The sequence below is a fragment of the Lagopus muta genome, chromosome 4 (genome assembly GCF_023343835.1).
Source record: "Lagopus muta isolate bLagMut1 chromosome 4, bLagMut1 primary, whole genome shotgun sequence".
Taxonomy (NCBI): Eukaryota; Metazoa; Chordata; class Aves; order Galliformes; family Phasianidae; genus Lagopus; species Lagopus muta.
In genome coordinates, this window is record NC_064436.1 from 13,787,721 (window position 1) to 13,814,382 (window position 26,662).

Here is a 26,662-nt window from a genome sequence, read left to right on the forward strand (position 1 = left end):
AACTCAAACAATTCTATGGAAGTATCTGGTACTGGTTTCTGTTACATGCACAGATAACAAATGCAAGCCTATAAACTACTACAGGAGATTATATGACAGATACAAATACAGTAGTATGCTGGATACAGAAGTCTCAAAGGCCCTTTTGTCTGACTTAATAATTTAGGAGATGTTATACCTGATGCACTCCAGTAATTCAGGGGAGAAAAAAAGAAACAAAACAGGACACCACAAAAAACCGTCTTCCCAAATTGACACGTTCTCCAGTGAGAACATATAACCAGCAATAACTATCAATAACTAGAAATAACTCATATGTAAAAAACAGACATATAAACAGTTAAAATACATATTAGTCAATATTACACCTGAAAGTAATTAATAAAAACAGTTATTTTCATTTAATGATTTAAGACACACAACTTTCTTTTATTAGGAAATCACACAACTTGTCCATTTGCATTCACAATGGATGGTGGGGAAAAGGGAAGCAAGTATGGAAGGGTACTCTCACTTACCAGGAGATTCAGCTGACAAATCTGAAGCTTGTGCCGAATCTAAAGAAACCACACTGACAGCATTTGCAGGAATACCCACAGGAGCTGTAGTAGCGGAAATGTTTGATTTCTTGGGTGGTACTACAACACTCCTACATGAAGACAACAAGTTACAAATTAATACTGTAGGAAAGTTCACACAATCCTTGTTTACAAATGTAGCACATACGCTTCTGTGTCCTGTCAAATTGTTGCTTGTTCTCTACTTTCATTTTTTGTGATCTATCTTATCCAAAAGGACACTTCACTGCCATTTAGTTTTTACAATAGCTTAATATCAAAGCCAGTTTATCAAAATCGCTGTGCAACAAGCATTCAGGTACAACACAGTTTCAAGAAGGGTCAATGACAAAATCTATAGTAGGGGTTGCCTAGACAGTACTCCTTCATATGTTCTAACGTAGAACTGACAATTGAAGGATATACTACAGCTAAAAATGGCACAGTAGAATCGGTGTGTTAACATTCATTCAGCTGTCACATAAAGCTAATATAAAAATATATAAAAAAAACATATAGCAAATAACCTAAGTTTGAGTATAACTTTATATCTTTGAAGTTTGGTTGATATATCAAGAGACACTCAGCAGCAGAAGAAAATCTCCATTTTTTATGCAAGTTTAATTTCAGGCCTTGTAGACAGCACTAACGATGAAAAGATGCGAAGTGGGAAGTTAGGCATGGAGATTTATCTCGTATGTTACTACGACATCTATTTATGCCATACAAATTTCAATTAAATTGTAGCACTTTATTCCAAATACCTAAAAGGCCTTGTTAAGCATACGTTAAAGGCATTTTTAATTGCAAGTTAGCTCCATAAACATGCACAAACCCAGCTAATGAGGTAAAGAGTACAGCTGATATATAATGCACTCCCACAGCAGCGCTTACTTTTAATTACCTGGTGTTAACCGTAAGCCGAAAGTCTTCAACATTCAATTTATTTAATCACATCTTTTGTTGGCAGTACTATAACCACACGCTGAAACTATTCCCTTAATAGCCTTAAAACATTCATTTTCTAAATAAAGTAACTTAAAAATGACCCAAATAAAGGTGTGATAATAGTAATCAAGAAGTTCTGTTAGATATTTCTAAAATCATTCTTGTCACAATGAAGAAAAGAACGTAATGGATTCGACTCCCTTCAGTTCAAAGGATGTCACAGAAGCTAGACAATGTTAGTGACCAAATCAACCCTTCTTAATGGCAGGAGGAGGCAGCCACCGTACATGGAGGTACTACATGTCATATCATTATAAGGGTGACTGCTAATGTTAACTATACACTAAAAAATAGAAGCAACAACACCTGAGACCCAAATCTAGATACTGTGCCCAAACAAATGAATTTTACTGATAGGCTCGTGTCAGTTTCCCCCCCAAAATGAACAATGCACTCTTAAGATTCATTTATTCAGACAGTCTTCTAAATTGTATCTGCACTACCAACTAATTCTGCGTTACCAAGGTGTAACAAAGGGATATTTTGCTCAATATTGTGCGATATCAGCCGCCTGGAAATTGTTACTGCTAAGCTGTAAAATGCTGGGATGGGTTCAGGAATTCACCAAGTTTATTTGGTAGAAAATGCATCCACACATAGTAAATATCTGGACATTTCCCCGGTATACCAAATGCACTATAAATGTCCAGGTGTATTCCCCTACTGATTTTAAGCTTTTGTAACCAATTCAAGAAATACTGACCAATAATATTAACCAAAATTAAACAGGCAAGTTAGAAATACATGTCTACTCACATAGATTGCATAACGTCTCAATGAATGAGCTGGAAATGAGCACACTCACTAAGATACAGAAACAAATAGTTCTTTACAGCCAACAACTACACCCACAATTACATTGCATGCAATGCAGAACGGCAGAACATCTAGTAACAAATTCTGGTGCCACCTGTAGACATCAATTATGCATAAATAGGTTGTGTCTAAGATACGATTCACATAACTTTAAATTGGAAGACATAGAATTACCTTCTACAGTCTCTTCCGCAGTTACAAAGTCTTATGTTTCCAGCTTAAAAGTCTATCATAATTCTCTTGAAGCATGAAATCAGGATGGCTGTGCCTTCTGACTATCTATGAGCACTACAGATCCTATTCCACAGTTCCTCTAAGATCCCCAAGAACTAGGAAGCAGCTAATTTTTCAAGATTTAAAGGGCAACTCAGATGCACATCTTAAAAATACCAGATACACATAACTGGACGTAACTTCAGATATTAGAAACCTCCCCATTTTGGATGAAAATACAGAAATAAACATATTCTCCTGCACGTAACAGTCTGTGCAGACATGAAAGAAATCCTATTTCATTTTTTGAGCTGTTTCTAGCATAACACCACATATGATCATTCCATGCTGTAAGCTTCTACTGACCTTCAGCATACTTTAGCGTAGCTGTACTGAGGGAGCACCTTCAACAAGTTACAAGATTCTCTATAGCTACCCAAGAAGTGCATTCAAGCAAAGAAATTAGAGAGATTTTTTCTCTGGGCTGTGACAGCAGTGAGTGCAACAGACCCTTCTGACTTTTAAGATATTTTGCATACCTTCTCACTTTCAAATCTGTACAGATTTGGATGTGCACATTAAGCTACCACTCTCATTCATTCAGCAACTTACTTCCCATCATTAACATAAAAAGGAATTATAATCCAACACTTCCACTGTAATTTTCAGTACATAGCAATGGCATTCACTTTAAGGAACATACTTAGCACTAGGCATATAGCACCAATACACAGCTACAAGGAAGAGATGTTGACAAACTTACAAGTAGTAATTACCTAACTTCTTCCCTTTCACTTTGATCCAATGAACAAAAATGAATAATCACACACTTCAGACTGTGAAATACAGAAGAACCTATGCAGTACAAATTAGTGTGCACACACCTATTGCAAACACAGTCCCTACATGCTCTGTGCAAGAAATACTCCCAGTAAAAGTCTTCTAAGAAACTGATCGTTTTTCACACCTGGTAAGCATTTTTTTTCCTAAGCTTTTAGATCAAGAAAAAACTGTTTCGTGAATTTCACCATAATTTCTCTGTTTAGAGACTATTTTAGATCCTGGTCCCCTGTTTCAAACTTGCTAAAAGGTCCAGAGACTGCAAATGATGCACCATGACCAAAGACTTCTGTTGTGCTTCATAAACACTGAACACAATGAAGGACAACTGTTCAGTGGATGGAGAAATAGCTGATTCACATTAAGAAATCTAAACCTTGGAAGAAAACAGAAGCATAGATGAATTCACCATAAAGCTGTTTTCACCTCTAACTTCCAGTTCTGAATGGAACTTATTTTAGACAGTGACCTTAAAAGGTCAACTGAAGTAATTCAAACAAAATAAACAGCATCTTTGGTGAGGAAAGAAATCTGAAGCTCACAGCCAGAAGCGTCAGATATTGGCCAAAAATACAATATAAAGACATCTCAAAACCCCAAATGTACTTTTGCTCTTTGCCTTACGGTCAGTCACCATAACTACTTTATTCAAAAAGCTTCAAGTATTGCAAGAACGATCAACTGAAGCATCAAAATATTTTTATTATTTCATAGATGAGCATGACTGCAATATTTGTAATGTAATCATAGTATTGTAGAATGTTTACTTCTACGCACATTTTCCCATTCCATCTCCACTGGAAAAGCACATTTTTGAAAAACACATGAATAACTTAGCATATATTCAAAGCATAAGGGTTGGCCGCTTTCTTTTATTCAAATCATTAAATTCTCTCATTTTTACTTGTTTGCACAGGAATGCGGTATTTCTCTGAATATTAAGGTAGAGATGTAATGGTTAAAAAAAAATCACTATAATTTTTACAAGATTAATTAAATGCTAATAGAAGTAAAATCAATGTTACTATTGGAAAAAATGCATGGGAGTGGACATAACTAAATGCACAAAAACAATTTATCTATAAATGCACATTAATTTCATCAGAATAGCAACCAACATTCAGCAACCTCACATGTGGCTAGAGACATCGAAGAAAACCATCAACACATTTCAGTCCTTAATATCCGAAGTACCACAGCATTTCAGTTAATTATTATTTCTGGTTGCATTTGTAAATTATAACATCTATTGTCATAATATTCTGATACAGAAGAAATAAACTAGAAAAATACGTAATATTCTTAACACATACCAAGCAGATCTCCAGCACTATTTTGAAAACGATAGTTCAATTGCCTCTTTCACCTAACTATATGTTTTCCTTTATAATTTGAAATCAAATGTTTAAGGCTTGAAGGAGGAGTTTACAGCAAGTGAACTGATAAACGTAGGTCAGGCATAGTGAGAATTAGCCACCATAAATACATCTTAGCCAGAAGGTCAGTGTGTTATTAGTCCCAATTATGCTGAAGTGTAAGAAGCCTTCGTGTTGCAGACAATTATTCACTGCTGAATGAGCACAGACCACTGAGCTGAACGCTGACTTCTATCACAGACAAAGGCTTGCACAATAACGATCCATTCTGCCAAATTCTATAAGGATTTACTTACTGAAAGCTTTCTTGTTTTCAAGATCACAGATTCCTTTGTTTCAACAAAGAAGTACGAAATGTATACAAATACATCATAAATTTTGAGCACATTTTTCCAAATTATTTATTCTTCGCAAGTTGGCAAGTCTGCAATTGATTTTAAAAGTATTTTAAGTAACAGATTTACCTTGGGCATGAGACAAACATTCCTAATACAACATAGGCCAGGCCAAACTGATGATCTCACTATAATTTAAAAATAGTTGCATGAGCTCTAATTTCTCTTGACATACAGGAATTTATATGAATATAAATCTCAGCATTCAAGTGTTTAGCACTGAGCAGCAAAATAGGTGACGGTATGCCTGTTTCCCTAAGGGATAATGGTTTCAATTCAGAAAGAAGTTAGTCTTGTTCCAAGCTATCAGAATGATGACCACTCACGAGCTCCTGTGCAACGAGCAAAGACCAATAAAGAGGATCAGAGACTTATTTTTACCTCTACTCTGTAAGTCAGGAAAGCAGCCTGCCATGTCAGCATCATTCCACGGGCTCTGCTGTCTGCAGATAACACCCATTCTCTTATGTCCCTTTAAATACCCAAGTAGAAAGAAAGAATAAGAGACTCTCTCAGAGCCATGAGAGATCAGAGAACAGGCAGCAGAAAGACAAGAAGATAGAAAGAATCAGCTTTAAATCAACTTGGCAGGGAGACGACTTCAAAATGACTTAACTCTTCCAACTAATACAAAATGCAGATTTTCGGGGCACCAAAACTTCTCATCAGTGCACAGACCAAAAAATTCAGAAATTCAACATTCTCATATTCTGTCCTTATCTGTGACTAGGGGACTTTATCTTGTAAATGAGAATTTCACTCTTTTTACACTTCAAGCCTAAATCAATGAAGCCTAAAATGTATTGACTCATATAAAAATCAACTTGATATCTAATACAAAATACAAGATTGTGATTTGAAAGTCTCTGTTCTTCAAAACCCTTTATATCAGCTTCCAATAATAACACAAGAGTAAATGCAAGGTGAGACCAAGTTATTATTTTGCACTGCATAGTAAAAACATTCAACTGAAATTTCTGCTTCTCTTTTTCTTTCCTTTCCTTTTTTTTTTTTCTTTTTTTTTTTTTTTAAACCTGAGCTTCTTTACTTTCCAATTTATTTAAATTTGTTTGCATTAGCCTCCTGTCCTTTTCTACAGGATTACTACTAAATAAGAAAACCGTTGTTTCAGGACTCACTGAAATTGGAACATTCATTTAGTCCCCGTGGATGCTGGTAAAAGCCAATGCAAGTCTTGAACTTTATCATGATAAACCCTTGGCACCCACTAATCACAAGATTGTATCTTCACATAAGATAAGGGGAAGATTTTTGGCATGGGAATGAACACGCTCACCTAGCTGTTTTCGAAGGCTCAGAACCTGGCAGCCTTTCAGTAAGGTTTCACTCACATAGCTGTTACTGTATACTCTCCAGCTATGGCTGGGAAGTTGATAATCCTTGAGATATGAGGAGAGTTTTGATTTCTGACACAGCATTCCTGAGATAAATGCAGGATCAGAGAGATACTTCGAAATTCCCAGAGACACCCCAGCAGTAAACTGCTACGTGAGAACAACTTTTAACAAAGTGTTTTTCTTTTTGTTTTTAGGAAAGTTAAATATTAACTTTCAGAGCTTGTTCGCTATCAGACAACACATTATATTTAAACCAGACGCAGAAAGAGAGCATCCCAATGCCTGTCTTTCCAAACTTACTTGATGTACTCTTTGCATTTTTGTGTAGCCCAGAGATGAAAGCTCTGTTACAGTTTGCCATACAAGGTTTTTCTTTCCCTGGTACAACTCCTTCCAACGACTGCCACTACATATGATGTCACTGTATTTTAAGTGATCGTATTATCTAAAGATACAACCACTTTCAAGTAGTCATGAAACTTTCCCCCACGCATCATTTTAAACATACATGTTTCATATATACAGTTACTGTATCTTCTTGATTAGCAGATTTACTACTAGTTAGAAACAAACCTCATCAGAAATAAGCATTTAATCAGAGATGCAAGATTGTGCGTGTCCCTTCCAGATTACAACTGACTAAGGATAAAAATTCTCCACCATTAAGTACACTTTTGTCTGTCTGACATACCCATGAAGAAAAAAGCCACGATAAAAATGCATTCAAGAAACACAGAACAGCTGGCTTAATGAGGTCACATGCAACTACTGATGGACCAAATATTTTATCCTCGCTCACAACCTCATTTATTTAGCTCCTCCCATCAAACACAAAAAGTCACAGGAAAGTAAAACCCTCATGATGGCGTGGAGTAGCCAAGGTAGCTGCATGAACCCCCACAGAACTGCCTGCCCTCTGCTCCTCCATTCATAAGCATGCTGCTGCTTTACTGCTTCCATCTACGCACAATATCACAAAAACCCTTCCACATGCCTGTATACATTTTCTTGCTGAACTGCTTTACTTTCAGTGACAAAATAATTATGTCTCAAGGTCAAGTAATTTCGGAGTGGCAGTAAGAAATGACTGGCAATATGGAGAACAAAAAAGAAGAGTCCATCTGGGACTGTGCGTCACTGGAAAGATGAAAAGGCAAAAAAGCATGTAGTTCTTTACCAAATATACCACTTTTTGTGGTTCAAACCTCTACTGTTCAACAATGAACCGTAAGAATTTCCTGAAGACAAACAGCAGTCACAGCTCTGAAGTTGTACATTATGTCACATCAATTGTCCACTTACTCTAAAGAGCAACGATGGGTATTTATAGGGAAGTGCCACAAGGAGCAGAAACAGAGGGGCATGACAGGTTATTACTCAGTGTCTCTGTTCTCCTACTTTTAAGACTATCTTCACCTTCTTTTTGCTCCCTAAAACATTTTCTCCTGTTCAGCATTTAAGCAGAACTGTAATATTTGAGAGAAGAGCAAAGGAGCCAAGTGCTAGCACACACCATCTGTAATCTAGCCAGAGAACAAGCACTATTCCTTCTTCCATTAGCAATATGAGGATCTGAACTGAGAAAAATGTTGATACAGCTGCATTCACACCACTGGCAAAGTTGCACTTCTTTTTTGGGTCATCAATAGTTTGATTAAGACGGTTACAGACTGCAGAGATACTAGAGCCAAAGGATATCCATAAATAAGTAAATAATACCTTGCTAACCAGGGATCTCTCACATGAGATCCACTGTCAGTTTTCCGTATGCGACTAAGGCTTTTCTAGAGGCAGGCGTGCAAATATATGAAGGATTCTTTATTTTGTCCTTAGTTTTATTCACTGTCTTTGAGGAAAAAAAAAAAAAGCAGGAAGAATAGTAAAAGTCAATGTGGCCTAATATATTTTGGAAAAGATGAAGAGCTAATGAGACTGAGATTTAGGGAATACCAAAGTTATCATCAGCAAAAAGAGATTTCAAAAAGAAAAGGAAAAAAAGGAGGGAGGGGGGTAAGGGGAAGCATTTTAAACTCACTGTGAGTATTAGGAATCTAAAACAAAATGGAAAAAATGGGTTCTAGCTATTATAATAACAAAGCAAATCTAACAATTTAGGAATACATTTCGTGAATGAAGCCCGAAAGATTGAAAATAGGACTTGAGCACCACATGGCAATACAAACATGTATTTTCACAAACAAATATAGAAGTAGTCTAGAGGTGGAAGGACACCCAGTTGATTTCTCCATTGTCTCCACTATCCACTTGTTAACTAGCCAGCATTCTTTTGGTCCACAGCAAGTGACACTACATACATAGCCCTATTACCAATACACATGCTAATCTACGCAAGTGATTTTCTTTATCATCCATTGTACTTCCAGGGTCCTTTAAAACTAATAAAAAGCACATTATGTAACATAACTCATTAGACTGTGAGCCAATTCCTCATTTAGGACATGTACAACATATGGTTCCTCTTCTTCGTGCTGGGACAAACTTATTCAGGAAGACAGTGATCTCTGTCTCTTTAAGTGGTTCATGGCAATACTAAACCTCAGTTACTAACCTCAGTTATCCTAACATATCACCAATCTGTATCCATCTTACCTTGCAGGTATTTCACCTGTTCTATTTCACATTGTTACCATCAGTACAAAAAGAGAGAAAACTAATGCAGAGCCTGCACTGCCTGCAGAGTCATTTCCATATACAGAAGATTTTTATTTTTTTTTTTAAATTTAAGTACTCTCTTGAAAAAGCTCCAGTCTTTCTCCAGGATTTCTTAAAGCTATTTGCTTGAAAAAAGGCACATTTGGCAAATACAATTGGGATACAGAAACAGTTCAGAAGTGTTCAGAACACAGTGATCACAAGGGAAAATGACGGGGAGACAAAGACAATTGCAAAGAAAGTAACAGCAGGTATCCACAGCAGAGGATAAAGAAGGTGACATAAAAAATCTGAAAGCGCTGCATTTAGGAAAACAGGCAAGATTAAACAACAGCTTTCACACACAATCTTTTCTTTTACTCTTGCAATCATTTGTAGGCCATCTCTTGGCATGCTTTCAGTACTGCTTCTGAACTGTAAACGTGCATGGGCACAGAAGAGTCCACTTTTGAAAAGAAATGATGTCTGAGGCATTCAGGTTTTACTTCACCACCAATCATTTTCCATTTCCATAGTATTTTGTAGCATAACATAACATCCCATGAATTGCAGAGTATACTCCAGTACCTTTATGATGAGCCTATGAGATGTCAGTGAATTTTGTTCACAAGCTCTACTTATAAACCTAAGCACCCTGATTATATTAAGTACTAGACGAGACTGTACGTGAGATTTGGTCACACGAAGCACCAACTTTATGTTCTTTACAGTCAGCTTAAGCAACCTGAAATAGATCAAAAAATTTAGAAGTTACATTACCTGTCAAAAGAATGGAACTGTACGGGCTGCTCAGCAGCTCCATCACCAAGAACTCCAAGAAAGGCAGGTGGCAGAAGAGCAGGATCAACTGCAGTCCCATCAGCTGGTGTGCTTACTAAGCTTCTCAGAATGTCCTTTACATTAACATTTTTTGCAGCTGGCACAGAAGCTGAAGGCTTACTGTCCTCTGGTCCAGTCTCACCTCTGTCCTCCTGAGACTTATTTACTTCTAAGGACAGGGTGCAAAGTACTTCACTGACAGCATCTGGACCTGCACTGACACTCAGAGCTTCTGCCTCAGCAACACCGCCCGAACTGTTTGTTTGCTCTGAAGCTGGTTCCTCCCCAAGACCAGAGTCCCTTCTTTGTACAGATGCTGTACAGTCTGAATCTTCAGCAGAAGCCGAAGTTAAAGCACCAAGAGCAGCAGACGGATGTTCCACATCTGTTCAAAGCAAAGTCAGAAAACAAATTTTAAGTTCATTAGTAACACAACTGTATTCACCACATTGCTCCAAGAAAGTAACACTGACAGGCGACAAAGAAAGTAACATAGTATTTCCCCTTACCTGCTTACAGATTTATTATTTTAAGTATTTAATATGAAACTTAGAACAGAAAAAAATCTGCTAATTCGTAAGAAGCCTGAAAAGACCTACCATCCAAAATTGCAGTGACAAAGAAACAGCAAACATAGACTTAACACTGAAAGAATGACAACGAACTGAGTGCTCTGAAGAAGAGTAGAAAGAGAAAGAAAAATACAGTCTTACAGCAAAAACGAGAAGCTGGCAGTCTCTGCTAACGCATACTGAACTGTAAGCAAAATCATAATGTTTCTGCAACAAGCGTTCATGAATACTTACCTACATCAGTGAGACTGAACTACATGACAACATTAATCTACAGATCAGGTTGTTCTCAGATCAGAAAGACTCATACAAATACTGAGACAAATCCAACAGTTACATGTTGTTTATCTAAGTGCTTACAATGTACTCATTTTGGTATGACCTCAAGTGGACTTCTAAAGAATTTTCAAATGCATAAGTTATTTTATTTAGCCAAATAATTAACAGTTCACCTGCAGCAGAAGTTCCATTATTTTCATTCCCTGATTCCTTCAATGACTGACTGTGGGTTGGTGGTCTTCTTTCATTCTGGGGTTCCAGAATATCTCTGTATTTTGAAACCATGAGTACAGAAATAAAATATACAACTGCCAAAGCCAAGAACTGAGCCTGTTTACTATCCTCCTGTAGAAAAGGACACACACACAGATTTTCCATTACAATTCCAGTAGCATGCTTATTTTTCTCTAAAGTATGCCCAACGCTACCATAAACAAACTGAATGTAAGCTGATATGTCAAAGAAAGAACAATATTCTATACTCACAATCTAGCTCACCTATAAAGCAATTGTATTCAAGTGGCACTAATCCCTTCGTTTTTCTTATATAAATGACAGCATTGAGTAAGGTTGTATGTTTTGACTACATGTCTAAAATTAGTGCAGAGACTAAGTTCTCTTTATTTACAGGCATTTGCTTTACTATGTATAATGACTATGATTTACCAAGACACCAACTTGGATGTACTACCAGGCATGTGGACTCAACAAAACTGAAAAAAGCATTTACAAATTATTGTATAAAAATGAAGAAAATAGAAGTCCAGAACCCAAGTCATGATTTGTTTCATCCTCAGACTGTCTGCATGGCTGTACTGTGGTATGTTTAATTCAGACAAGAAATGCAAATATTTATTTGCATTACTTATATAACTTTCTGAAGAGATTTTAATTAAAAAAAAAAACTGAAAAAGCATTTTATTGTGATTTATGTCAAGTGCCTCCTCAGAGCACTCAAGAACTACCAGTGAAAGAAATGAAAAGACCTATATGGCCACTTCCAAACAGCCAATGACTTAGCCTGAGATTATCGCTTCAGCCTTTGGTTAAAACAAATCCACCAAAAGAAAAACAGTTTTGTACACAGTTTTGCAACACAGCCCACAGAGTTTGTGCTTTCTCTGTTACTGTGAGCAGTACTCAGTTTTTGAATAATTATTTTATATCAACTGTCACACAGAGAGTGTTCAGGCAAAGAGGTAAACACAGAAGCCTAGCTACAAAGGAAACAACATGACTGGTAACTCACTATATCTCTGAACACTACTGCTCGAAGTCTATTAATATCCATGTCCTGCAGAAGTCTGTCAAGGTCTCGTATTGGAGAAATTCCACCAGTCACAATGTCCACTGGACTCTGTACAAAAAAGATCCTGTTTTTAAAAGCATTTTACTAAGAATCACAAAATGTATACCCTTTCCCTCTGTACATAATACTATCATAAGTAGGAACGCAAAGGTCAGATACTAATTTCGGATTTAAAGGAAAGAAAGTCTTCTGACAAGGCAAATTCTTCTGACAGAATTATTTCACTGTGGGAGGTTAAGTATGTAAACGTTCAATCTGCACCTTGGAAAAATCACTTTAGCATTTCCAGTGTTCATGCTCTTCAGATCATTTCAAGTATCAGCAGGGAGGTTGTGAATTTCAAAAACCACCCCACTGCACAGAGTAATAATTACTAACTTTGTTTTCCTGAATGAGTTCTCATACTTGCCTTCGCTGCAGACTTGCCTGCTCCTATAAACCCCTGCACTGTTTTTTGGTTCTTTGTGAGGTCTCCAATTGGCTTCAACTGTGCATGTTGCTGACACTCCAAGCAATTTCTTACTGCTATGGCACACACTTAAAGGAAAAAGTTAAGAATTACTCTGGGAAATAGTATTGTCCATATCCCTTACAGAGATGTATAATACATTTCAGTTTATTAAAGTTTAAGCACACCAATAAAAGAAAATATTTTGTTTCCATGAATTTTAAATAATTGCAAAATACTGCTCAAAATACTTTAATGATTAATACCAAACTATTAGAACAAATAAGTTATAATTCTAAATTATTAAGTTAGCATTATTACATCCTTTTTTCACTTCTCATTGAACTGTTACCATGCATTCTATCTCATGGGACGGGGAAGGTGAAGTAGCTTTATTTCATACACTGGCAAGGAAGATATAGAAGGTACACTAGATAAACAAATGAGAAAAGCTGCTTCACAATGCTCTGGGACTAAATACTCTTACGTTACATGATACAAACTTCTTTTTTGTTTTTAGCTTCACAGTTGTACCTGTTTTATCTTCTAATACGATTTTCAAAGGAAAAAAGAACTACCCCACCTCTATACCTGTTTGCAGCCCATAAATCTTGTTCTACCTGCACAAAGATTTAATTGCCTAGAAAGGGAGAGGAAGGCCAGTTACTGTTGATGCTCTCAGCTGCTCTGGCTCTCATGCAAGTTAAATTTATCATTGCAATGAAATCTTACAGCATGCAACTGGCATGAATGCTGTCCTCCTATATTAACCATTTGGATGCATAATGATTCTTATTATAATTTTTTAGAAATGATCACTTTGATCCAATTTGAATTGAACCTACTATAGACCAGGTTACGCCTGCTGATCAGTTTGATCCCTTCTGAAGTAAACTTCTCTAGTTGGCATTTGTCCTTCATCTACCGACCACGATATTTACATCTCTTTTCTGAGGCAGACGTATAAAGGTTCCTAGATTTATACACAGTGCAAGATGTCTTTTTCTTAATGTTGTAGCATTCTCAGTCTTGACTGTCTAAGGAAAATGAACTATCGTGTTCACTCATGGATAAAATGAAGACATACATCCACAACCGTCAGGCTACCAAACTCACTTTACTCATTTGTTTTATTTAAACTTAAAAGAGGGGGAAAAAACCACAATGCGTATGCATTGGAAAGTACAGTAACGGTGAAATAGTAAAAGATCCCAGGCACGTTTGACTAAACCTAGTCATTTTTAAAAATTAAAACAAAAAATTCAAGCTACCAGTAACTGATTATTTAATGTAATCAAGCTTCTATATTTATTAAGTGGTTTTACTTGCTTACCCAGACGAAGACATTGTCGTAGAATTCCTCCAGATGACATATTTTTCTCAGACTCAATTTCAGTGAAACCAAGAGAGCTTGCAAAAATTAACACGTCTACAAGGTTAATTAATCTCTGGAGAAATGTTAAAGAAGCTTCTACCGAGAGTCCTTGAGTTGCCTCAATGTTCTCCAATTCATGCTACAGAGAGAAAAATTCAAAGCAACGTTAACTACTTCACAAAGATGATACTTAGTACAAATCAGATGAAGAAAAACCTATGCTGGAAGTCAATTCTAAGCCACAAAGCAGTAGTTAATAACTGTTCCAAGTATATGATTAATATTCAGATTTAATTGTATTCGAGACCACTGTGGGATGATGCAGCTAAGTAATGACTTTTTATCTCTTCAAGCAAAAAGGGCAGGCACTCTGTTTATCTTAGAGAAAACGTGGAAGTAGCAAAAGGCAGGAAAGATGCTCGTGGAAGTACTCCCCTTTCTCAAAAGAACAGATATATTTAATACGCTATATAAAGGAAGGCATACTCCCCAAGAGAAATATTCGAATGAAAGTGAAATCACTTACAGTAGCAGATGTGGCAGCAGAAAGCAGTGGCAATATGCCACCACAAGCCATGATCATGTTGTCCACCACTTGAGAGATGAGGTGAATGGTATTGTGTACAAATACGACATTGTCACTGCTATTCACAAAGTCCATCACAGTTTTTGTAGAATGACTGTCCAAGACACAAAAGTGGGTTTCGTGAAAATACTTTCAGAAAACAGCTCTTTTTTTTTTTTTTAAACAGTATTTTAGTGAGTTTGTTTACAAAAAAAATTCAATAGTCAACAAAGGGCAGCAAATATCACCATAAAATTTGGCTGACGTTCCTTACTCTAAACCTAAAACTACATTTCCTTTCAGTTCTTAAACCTCTCCTAATCACAGCCAGCTAATAACATCAAGATGTCTGATTAACATCTAGCATAAGTAAGTATTAAAGGCTGGTCCGTGATTATCTGTTATAGCAGAAGGCACTGTATCAACGCAAACAATAAAGTCCCCTGGAGCTATTAGCTAAATCCTAACATAAATCTTTAGAAAAACAAAATATTAAGACATAAATAAATACTACAGTATGAATAAATACTACAACAAAAAATGCATGTTTGAATATAGGCAATAAAATAGATTTTGAGTATGAGTAAACTACCACATGTGCAGCTTTGTAAGTTGGAGAGCAACTCTGATACAGTTTCAAGGCAATGTCAATATAATCATAATCAAGTCGCCAGTCTAGATCATCCAATGGAAAGCACAGGTTTACCTTCTCCACATCTGTATATCTGTTTCAATTGAAAAGAGCAAGTCTGTAAGCAAGCGCTGATGCATCAGAGACCACTTAAACTCAGGAATACGGAACACAGTTGATCTAGAGTCTCTTCTCTGCCCATCTGATGTAGGAGCTAGCTCTTGTCCTGAAGAATCTTGCTGCCTTGACATCTGAAAACACATTTTTTCTTTTTAACTAAAAAAAAAAAAATACCCACACTCGCAGCTATTGGTTTCCATGGAAAGGCATTCAATGTTTATATACTGCACAAGTTTCGACTTTGCACATAATTACAAATAAACCTAAAACTACTACACAAAATCTACTTACTGAATACAACAAACCTACAAACTAATCTACAGCTGCACTACTACATCTGTCAGTCTAAGCATACACAAGCAGCAACTCAACCTTACCACAGGAGGAGTATACGTTGTAGGGAGTGTTTTTCCTCCTTTAAGGAAGAATGGTGCAGAATGAAGAGCATCCATTAACAGGTATCTCTGCAGAAGGGAAGTACTCAGATGCATGACTATTTAACCATGAAAAGCTGAGACAAACTAAGAACTAGAGCATTGGAGCACAGCAAAAGACAACAGAAGACCAGTTTTAAATTATACTTGCACAAAAACATAAGCTGACACAATGGAGGGTTACCTCCATAAAATTTTAGTTTCAAAAATATTTAGCACACCTGCAGAGAACCAAGAGTAAAGCGTATTTTAACAAGTTCCATCAGGATGCCATTTAAATTCAGTGGTATTTTTTCTGCACAAGGAATGTTAGCTACTCAATAATTCAATTGGTTACAATTACAAGCAAACAGATTGATAAGAGAATAAGGGAGCTGAGTGAAGAAACAGAAGAAACGCTAGATGAAATCAAATCAGAATGATTCTTTCAGTTCTTCGACATTAAGAATGGAAGTACTGACAAATGAAGGATATAACTAGCGAAGCACTCAGTCTCTGTCAGCATCAATAACTGGATATACAAAGAACAGACGCTTAGAAACTTCACAGCACACAAATTTGCAAGAATTACGGCTATTTTAATGCAAGTCTGAAAACGTTCTTTAGATAACTAGCAAAATACAGATATATTAAAACCCCCATAATATGCATGGGCACCATTTCTTAAAAATGCTAGCAGTTAAGAATCTCCTTTTATTTTTAAGCTAAGCGTACAAAGAACAGACAGACCTTACCTCAGGTAGAGATCTGGGGGGTAGAGGTGCTTCGAGACGTGTATGGGCTTTCAGTTCCAGTCTTTCTGTATCAGATGCAACACTAGAAACATCAAGCCTGGCAATTCTTTTTTCAGAGCATCCTGCATGCTCTGGTACATGTGCATTGGTATCTTCAGCTGTTCTCGTTTCACTGTAAAGCACCTTTTCTTCCTCCAGCTTCTTCTCCCCTTCTGAATTCAGTTGAGTCACTACTTCAGCTGCAGAACTGACTGTTTCTGATAAAGCCAGCTCTTTGTTTTGCCCATCCACACCTCCAGTATCTTCAGATTTTAAAAGCACAGATTCAAGTTCCTGTTGTATTGCCTTTTCCTGCTTTGTCTCTCCATTTTCATTAGAGCTATGCTTTCTGTCTGTTTCTGCAAACTCTTCTGAAGGTAAAGGCATACCACTCTCCTCTTTCAAATCAACAAAGTCATCATCGTCTTCTACTTCCACTGCTGACCTTTCCATTCCTGGACTTTCTCCTTCCGAAGAAGTTTCCATTACCAAAGAAGCTGCAGTAACAGCAGCTGTTTCCTCCACAAGCTCATGAACTCTGCTCTGAGAATCTTCAATTGCTTCAGCTATTCCACTACTAATTTCAGAAACACTGGGTTTTATTGCTTCAGGCTCTGGAGAAAGCTCTGAACAAGGCACTGCTTTTAGATCCTGCATAGTTTCCCTGTCCTCATCCTTGAAGTCATTCCTTTGCTCAGAGACTGAAGGAGTTTGCTGCTCACCTTCTGACTCATTTTTTTCAGTACCGGACTCCATATCATCACGGGAGGGAGGAGCAGTAGCAGCTTCTTTTAATTCCAAACACTGCTTCTTTCCCACAATTTCAGCTCCTTGGCCAACTCCAGAAATTGTTCTAATTGGAGCTGAAGGACATGTTACACTCTCTTCACCTCCCTTCTCTTGGTATTCCCTGTACATTTGAGAAAGACTTTCTTTGTGCATTTCAAAGGTTACCTAGAAGAACAGAGTTGAAAGGACAAAAACACATACATTAATAACCATTTCCTCTGAAAAAACTTGAAATCCTTATTCAAATCACTATTTTCTACTATAAATTTGTACTGTACCCTCACAATTCTCAAAAATAACATGTCAAAAATGAATTTTATATTGCAAATCACTTCAACTAACAGGAAGTATTTTGTCACAGTTTGATGATTTTTTGTTATTGGTATCATAACATCATGTAGTGCACCAGGAGTTAAAGAGTTAATGCTCCCATTCTGAGGATTGTTGACAGTTCCAGGTATTCCTGTCTCACGAAGAGAATACATAAGCCAGAGGACTTGTCACTGTTCAAACATGTATTAATGTACTGTAGGAGCAGCATACTGTACCAGCATGACTTTGAGCACTTCATTAGTTCAAGTTTATATAACAGTCTCTGACAACAGAACAGGGAAATCCTTTCTCAGTTTACAAAAAAAAAAAAAAAAAAAAAAAAAAAAGTCATTCCATATTGGTTCCAAATCTTATGTATAAACAAAAAAAGCATAAATGGCAACAAACAACTGAAAGCTCATCCCTCTATCACGATGAATCTAGGAAACATCTGATTGCAGTGTCCTGCTAAGCAGCTTCGGACATTTTTATTTGTCATTTTGTTGCTGTTATTTCAGAAATACTCGTTTCCAAAACCCCTCTCAACTACCCCAAAGCCAGGATATCAAAGGCAACTTGAAGACCATTATGTTAACAAGCTCTTTTTTTCAACTTTTAACTATTTTTCAAGAACTTGACTAGATAAATATACTACTGTTGGTCAAATGCATTGCTTATGAATAGAAGTCCTGACAACTCGAAGTTACCTACAGTCAGCTTTCTCCTTTTCTCCATCTCCCTGCTGTTTCCCTTATTTCCAAATTACTAAAAAGCTTTATTTCAACAAGTCAAAAGCAGATATTTAACAAACGAAGATACTGTTGGCATATACTTTTAACTGACTAACCAAAATCATTCTGTGCTATCTCTTTTAGAAATTTCCTATTGAATGTTTTTCTGGGTTTTTTTTTTCTGGTTTTCCTTCTTTGTTTGTTTGTTTTTCATTTTGTTTTGTGATACATTATGTCCTAACTTCAAGTCAGATTGGTACCACAGATTAATCTTGCATATTAACACGTGACACAAACGATAGGCTTTGTTTTTCCAACCAACTGAAAAGTATAAGCATGAATCCTAACGACCAAAAAGATTAAGAGGCAACCAGCTTTTGCAACAGGCTCTTCTCTGCTCAGCTTGAGCCAAAAGGTAAAAATGTAATGTACAGGACAGGGATGTAGTATAATTTTGCAGTCAGTCTCATTTAAAACAAGGAATAGGCAAGTGTTTGGATGCCATTACAGAGCAACCCCTTTAACATTCTGGAAACCAGATTGTGCTCTTCAGGACTGCTAATCACTAATACCAAAAGAATGTGGCAAGAAAGTCAATACAGACAAATGTTATCTTTACAGATGGGCAATGTAAACTTCTGGGCAAGTAAATCCAAGCATAATCTGATGAGAATCTATATTGATTCAGGAACAATGCAGGGAACTGCAAGGAAAGACACACTGAAAGAAAATCAGAAAGCATAGAACTGAGGAAGTACATCACACACATAAAAAAGTCACCTAAAAAGGAAACAATTCTCTCCTTCCACCACAAGCATCACAAAGGTTTCATGTCACTCAATAACAAAGAAATTTAACGATGTACTTTATGTAACGCACAAATCAAAATTGCAACAAAAAATTGACTACAAGATAGGACTTTTCCAACTTGCACATCATATCTGGGGTTTTCTTGGTAGTACAGAAATCATGAAATACAGCTTTGAAAAACCCAACTTTTCAACATGCCTGTCTGAACAGCTCCATTTACTATACAGTTTTTTAATTTCTTTTGACAGGAAACCAAGAAATAGTGGTAGCACAACAAAGCCACTGGATAACTCTTCTCCTACACTTTTGTTCCATGACACGGCATTTTGGAATTGCACAAGTTCAAAGCCAAACACCCCACAAAGAAAATGAAAGTATTAACAAATGCAGTATGAATAGGATGCAAAACAAAACAGAATTTGAGATTATTAAATACAAGTAGACTTAGAAAACATATAAAAGCATTAAGCATTAGGATCTGCAAACCTGCAACCATTTACAAGAAAACAGTCAGCTTGGAGAACCTTAAATGTTCTTTAGTCATTATTTTATTTTCCTTAAGGCATTTGCAACTGTAAAGCTGATAATAGAAAATTAATTACTAGAAATTGTTCTAAATTGGTGAGCTAAAAGGCCAATCATTAATCTTCACCATCATTTGATGGGTAATCCATAGCTGCTTACAATGCTTGGAATGCAACTCTACGCGCTACTAGCTAAAGACACTTGTGAGCTAATAACTGCAACATTTGCCTCCACCATTAATTTCAACTTAATTTGACATCCAACATTTACTAATTGGCAAGGAGAAAAAATGAGCATACAGCAAGGAAAAAGGTTAAGATGACTGACATTTGCATTAAAGAACATAGGGAAAATATTTTAACTACATGTTAAAGTTCTGTCTTCCTTTCTACTATCAAGCGGGCAATTTTGGAGAGGAGAAGAAGCAAATGTCTGCCAGACAGGTCAGATAAACATATAGTACTGCCACTTCCCTACAAAGTCAGCTCAGCACCAAGCAAGTCCTGCGCTGTTGATGCCTTCAAATCCAGAAGGCATAACAAGTTTTTAATATCTTAAACAAGCATTGTTTTGGTCTGTTTTTCCACTTCTCTATCAGAAACATTAACTGTTTAAATGTGAATCTGATCCCCAATGTGTGGCATCAAAGCCTAGTTTTTAATTCAGTGAATGAAAGAAAAAAATATAAAAGGGACTATATATAAAAGACTGTAAGACTGTGTGCAACCTACTGACCCTAAGGAATCCTTGGCTTACTTTAGACCATTTAATAGAAGACAGATAAGAAAAGCTAATTCAGATGTATAATGCAGGACACCAAACATAAGAAGTTTCTAAGCATCATCCACGCTTCTATCAAAAAGTATTCATTCACATAAAAATAGGAAAGAAAAAAAAAAAATAGTGAAAACTACATTTCCATGTTCCAAACTATATTCCTACATTTTCACTTAAGTAGTAGTACTTTTGCCTTTTTTCTACCTAGATTCAGAAACTATATAAATGCAAATAGTCTCTGGAATAAGAAATCATTTATTAGTCAGCATATTCATGGAAGATTTTGCTTATTTGGGAGAAAAAGTTGTAAATGAGCCATGGGCTATTTTCAAATCTAGTCAAGGTATATCTTTACCTATCCCTATAGAATACTACTGTGCCTCAAACACACTTAATATCTAGTTATTAACAAAAACATATAATAGTTAAATTCAGTGTTCACCACCGTGCATGTCTTAACACTCTTCTTCCTGGCCATAGCTTTCCTATGTGTCTGTATGTTGTTGGAAGCCCCATCGCAGAAAATACAACTCAGATGAGAGGTGTTTTCTCCTTTAGTGCCCACAGCCACAGAGAACACAGATAGCAGCACATGGAGAAGATATGTCTCAAACTCTGCAGCAACTGCGAAGCAGGCCACTAACAGTTCTCAGACCTGCAGAACAAGATCACGTCTTCCAAAGTTCTTATACGAAGTGATAAAGATGAGAATCCATTTTCTCTTCAAGTCCACTCTGCTTGGGAACACTAATTCATACATGTTTGCCACTTCTTCACTTCAGTTCTTTCCCCTGCATTTATGTTTCCCCATTTATTCTTCTAGAGATCTTTCGCATTTCTCAATCAGTAACAAATGTCTATTATACTCTCTAAGAGCTTCTGTGCAGCTCCATCTACTCAGCTAATCCATTCTTTCCAGCTTCATTAAGTCTAAGTCAACCATACTCATTTTATTCCCAATTCAGTACCTTCTTCCAGTTCAATTCAGTCACATTTTAGTATCCTGCACTTAATTATGACATTCCATTCAAACTAAGTGAACAATGAGATCGATGAGCTTCCCAAAAATCATACATGGTGCATGTGTAAGAGCCTATCAGTGGTTCACGATCCTTCCTTCCAGCTATTCTGCCTGCTGAAAAACAAAATTACTTTCTTCTCTGAAGTACTGATCAGAAAAAGCCTTCTTACATTCCTTTTACAAAACCAAGCTCAAGGAGAGAAGGTTTAGATTGAATGTCAGGGAGGAGGTCTTCCCAGGGAGAGCAATGAGAAGTTGGAACAGTCTGCCCAGATAGGCTGTGGATGCTCCGGATCTGGATGCATTGAAGACCAGGTAAGATTGAGCCCCAGTCAACATCATCTAGTACCAGAACTGAAGGTTGGTGGCCCAACAAAAGTAGGGGGGCTGGAACTTGATGACCTTTGAGTCCCTTCCAACCCAAGCCATCCTATGATTTTATGAAAGGAAGACTGCATCAGACCCACAACTTCAGAGGGTGCATGCACAATTTCAAGGCGGGCTGCATATCTACTCTACAAAATCCTTCTGCTCTACACAAATAACATGGTCCTCTCTGAGAACCACTCACATCTAGAAAAGATTTTTTTTTTTTTTAAACAAATAGCCAGTCATACCACATAAGCATTAATTCCTCAAGCATGCTACTAAATAACAGCATCTCCCCCAGCTTTGCTTCCAAAATCCTGCCAATTATCCAAGTCTCTTGGCTAGCTAAGTCCATGTCCTCTCACGTCTCACAGACACTTTTCAGGAGACTGAATAACACATGAAACTTTCAAAATTCCTTATAGCTAAAAATGCCTGAACACACCAGTGTAGGAGACCTTACCCTTTCCAAAATACTGGGATAAAAATGGAGAGGCAGCCTTCCTCAGCAGCTCAGGAATGTCAACTGGATTTGGAGTCACAAGACTATTGCTACCGTCTGCTAATTTCTAACACTACAGCTCCACGTTCTCTTGTCTTCTCTGCAAGTTTAAGTGCTTTTTTGGGTTTGCATGATTTTTTTTCTTTCTTTTGTTGGTAGGTTTTGCAAGGTTTTTTTCCTCACTTTATATTCACCATATATTAATTTCTCCACCACCTAATCTCTGCTGCTTTTGCCAATTTTCCTGCATACATATTTAACATTTACCAATAATTATTATAACTACACTTTGCTAAGAACGCTACATTGAACTAAGTTGTTTTTTCAAGTACTAACATTTCAAGACTGTACTTCTTTCCTATTTAAATCAGAACTTCAAATCATTTTCCACTTAGAGAGACAAAAAAAAAAAAAAAAAAACCTGTAGTATGGACATACTAAAATTTCTGAGTCCTTCCCAATGACAATTTGCTGAGAGACTTAAAAAGAATCAAAATTTACCCAACTGTCTTCCCTTTAACCAAATTATACAATAACGCAGAACTACTTTCGAGGTAATCAGATATATTTAAGGTCCTAAAATTAAGCAAATATTAGTTCCTTCCAACAGTTTAAAAACAGAAATAATCTAGGAGCGCATTTACATTGTGTAAATCATGTCATCCTTGTAAAACGTGGGGATCCTGAAAGGCCGAAAAGGCAAGGTCATCACTATTCTTTGTCTCCTATTATTACATATTAACAAAACTATTTGTTCTTTTTACTAAGTAACACTACTTGAGGAATAAAGACTAAGACCTTACAACCATGATTAAAACGTACAAGAAACTCAAGTACTTCAAACCTGTCATGAATTCAGTTCTAGCTGATTAGAACAAACCTGAGTTTTAATTTAATTTTTTCATTAACATTTTTATTAAACTAGAAGCAACAAATATAACATATTGTATGCAACTTGTTAATATTTGAAAAAAAGAAAAAGATATAATACGGAAATCAGTAAGATACATGACCAAAGTTAAGAAATTTGGCTTTAAAAAGGTTACACACACCTTTTAAATTCTAAGTGCAAGGAAACCAGTGTAGCGCAATTATGCTAGAAAAGCCGTCGCTGCTTATAAAACGTTGTGCAGCTGTTGGAGGAGAGGGTTACAGTGACAAACAGCTTCCCTGCTACAAAGGTGGCAGGAAATCTATCAAACCGGACAATAAAATTGCAATTGAGTTTCTTTGGCTTTTTATAGCAGCTGCATGTATCTTGATGTGTAGCTCTGCAAAAGCTATCCAATTCTGTAATACTATTCCTTTATACACCAGTTCTTTATCATAGAATGGTGTTATAAATTAGTAGTAAGAAAGGAGCAAAGGGTTGTAAAAAGAAAAAATAAGCAGTAACCCAATACAATTAGAGATGAAATAATAAAAACACAAATTGGTTATTCTCTTAGCAGTGTTAAGGAAATTTTTTTTTCCCCATAATTCCTACAATGCTTTGAAAGCATACTAGAAATCAAATACACCTGAGATGCACTTAACATCTAACAATTTGCCATCTGAGTCATGTCCATCCCATGCTAGGTATGAACCTGTATGAATCTCAATATTTGTAAGGCAGAATAGAATGATATTCAAAATGAATAAAAAAAGGGGGACTAAAAATCAATTCTTACTCGATATGGATATTTAAGGACCTTTTCAAGTGATTACTAACATTTCACCAGAGTTGTGTTTTTTTTTTTTAGCAATTTATCATAATTTATGTTAAAATAGTTGCAAGATAGCTATGAAACACATTGCCTAGTTTTACACATCTAGCCAGCATAAAATGCAAATACTTTCTTTTTTTTTTTTTTAAATCAAGGCAAATGTATAAAAAATTTTTCCTTTGTTTTCCTTTTCATTTGCTTCCTGAGCACCAATGTGCAAATGAACAGAACTCAAACTCATCTGAATTCCTTCAAAACGTCAATACCGCTCCATTGCTAGTGCTGCCTGTAACATATACTTCTAACCCCACCACAGTTCAACTTCTTCTGACATACAGTGGAAGAAGGAAACATCCTTACATATTGACTAAAAAGCCAACAAGTTAGACTGAGGCAAACTGATAATAGGAAGTTGCTTAGACCACCGAGGATACCTTGCTGTATGCCAGCACTCCAGGAACTGCCTGCAAGAAACACGAAGGGCAAACAACACCATATTCTCATACATTACGGTACTGCACAAAAACCACATATGGCTACTCCAAAGGAGAAACAAAAAACAAAGTCAAGAATAATTATCTGTACCTCCTATTTCTTGGTATTCTGCTATTTCTAAAAGCAGGTTTCTCCTACTAATAGAATCACTGAAAACCTTGATTTTGTTTTGTTTTAAACATCTATAAATTCTAGCCATTGATTCATCTCATTGTCACTAAATTAAGATCATGATCCCAAATCCACATGATTAGTTTCATACCAAAGCTGCTTGGATTGGATTTCATACACAACCTTGTCTTACAACCGAAAAGAAAACTAGGCATACAGCTTTTAAAATACCGAAAATAATTTCGGAATTCAATACACCAAATTTTTCTGTACCAAAGGTAGGAAGGTATCCTTCCTTTCCAGGGACAGTTCCCCAGCAACTCTAAGCAAACACAAATGTTTTAAATTTTACCAGTTTTTATAAACATACATTAATGATTTTTGATCTGGCTACACCTCACCATTGTGCAATCTATTCTATCCACACCTCCGCATCTCAAGGCAAAGAGAAGAAACAGATTTCTGAGGACAGCAGAGCCAATACAAAAGACAGGTGATAAAGCATATTTCCAATACTGAAAAAGAAATCTCTATAAAGGGTTAAAACTTGGCACTGTATTCTTTGCACCTGGAATGCATTTAGCCAAGTGACTGCTTAATGATACCATACACTTTTTTTTTCTTTTTTTTTTTTTTTTTTTTTTTAATTTCTACATTCTACATTCGTCTCCCCATAGCCAAATAATTGACTATCAAGCTATGTATGCAAAGAATAAAGAGAGCTGCAAAATAACAATATTCTGGCTGCTTCAGCAGAGGGAGGGAAAAGGGGAACTCATACAAAACCAAAGACTCTCAGAAGCATTAGTAATTCCATAGAACCCTAAATCAAACATTAGCATTTGAACAGTTGTAGATGTCCTTTCTTACATGCTTAAATTGCACATGTGCAGAAATACTGAATTTACCATTTAAGTCATTTTAACTGATTATTTCTGATAAACCACAAGACATACTGGCCTCAGTTTTCTTTGTTCAGACAAAGAGAGAAGAGTTACACAAAATATAACTTCAATTCACTTAGATGGTATATATGGTATATTCGCTTTTATGGTATATTTCTAGTTGCAAAGCAAAAACAAAACCAAAAACACCAAAAAAATCATGAAGGCTACTAGTCTGTCTATACTACAAGGATTTGCTTTCACACTTCATATCCCATGACAGCTTAACAGCTGAAGCATCTGTCTTAACTCTGATATCTCTGCTTTCCACTGGTTTTACAGTCTGTTCATATCACCAAAAGGTATTTTTGTTTATGAATAGATACGGTGCGCCCCCTTGTGCTCACACCATTACTAAAATACCAAGCAGATACTAAAATTTTCCAGAAAATGCTCCTAAAGTGAACCTCACGTGCCACTGATTTTCAGTAAAAATCAATACTATCACTATTTTACCAGACAAACAAACAAACAAAAAAATCCACCCATTCCTTTGAAGCATTAAACCAACCAAATTAACATTTAATTGTGGAGTACTTGAAAAGATTATATCTGATAATAGACACAAACAATGGTATTATAATTTTTTTTAAATACTCACTGTCAGGTTAAGACTATCATACTGTATAATCCAGCACTTTAAGGCTCCAAAATTCATTACATAGCATAAAAAAGCTCCCAATTTACACACTTACCTTAGAATGTGTGATGGACAGTGTATCCACCCAAACACGCCAGCCACCCCACTCATACTTGATAGCATGGTAAAGCAAAATTCGAAAAACAGTATACACCATCTCAGTTATCTTCTGCTCCTCCGAAGTCTTGGGATTAAAACAGCAAAGAGAAAGCATCCACTCCTGCCAAACGGAGCATTGCAACAAACTCCTGCAAAATAAACACTATTTAATAAAATTTCAAAATATGTTTTAGAAATACACATCCATCCAGGGAGGAATACGACATCTCTAATTGCAGCAGCATACAGATACATTATATTGTCTAATTT

At 36.3% G+C, this 26,662-nt stretch overlaps 1 protein-coding gene across 5 annotated transcripts in view; it reads right to left on the bottom strand.

The window, feature by feature from the left end:
• Nucleotides 1-26,662, bottom strand: part of LRBA (LPS responsive beige-like anchor protein) — a 365,719-nt gene that overhangs the window by 279,966 nt on the left and 59,091 nt on the right. For all 5 annotated transcript variants that reach the window (XM_048942610.1, XM_048942611.1, XM_048942609.1 and 2 more), the window contains exons 22-31: nt 26,349-26,541; nt 16,523-17,515; nt 15,310-15,485; nt 14,565-14,718; nt 13,997-14,177; nt 12,625-12,752; nt 12,156-12,263; nt 11,080-11,251; nt 9,996-10,440; nt 519-649 (exon numbers count right to left, since the gene is read on the bottom strand). In XM_048942610.1, the coding sequence (XP_048798567.1) occupies nt 519-649; nt 9,996-10,440; nt 11,080-11,251; nt 12,156-12,263; nt 12,625-12,752; nt 13,997-14,177; nt 14,565-14,718; nt 15,310-15,485; nt 16,523-17,515; nt 26,349-26,541 (2,681 nt within the window). The remainder of the gene's footprint in view (nt 1-518; nt 650-9,995; nt 10,441-11,079; nt 11,252-12,155; nt 12,264-12,624; nt 12,753-13,996; nt 14,178-14,564; nt 14,719-15,309; nt 15,486-16,522; nt 17,516-26,348; nt 26,542-26,662) is intronic.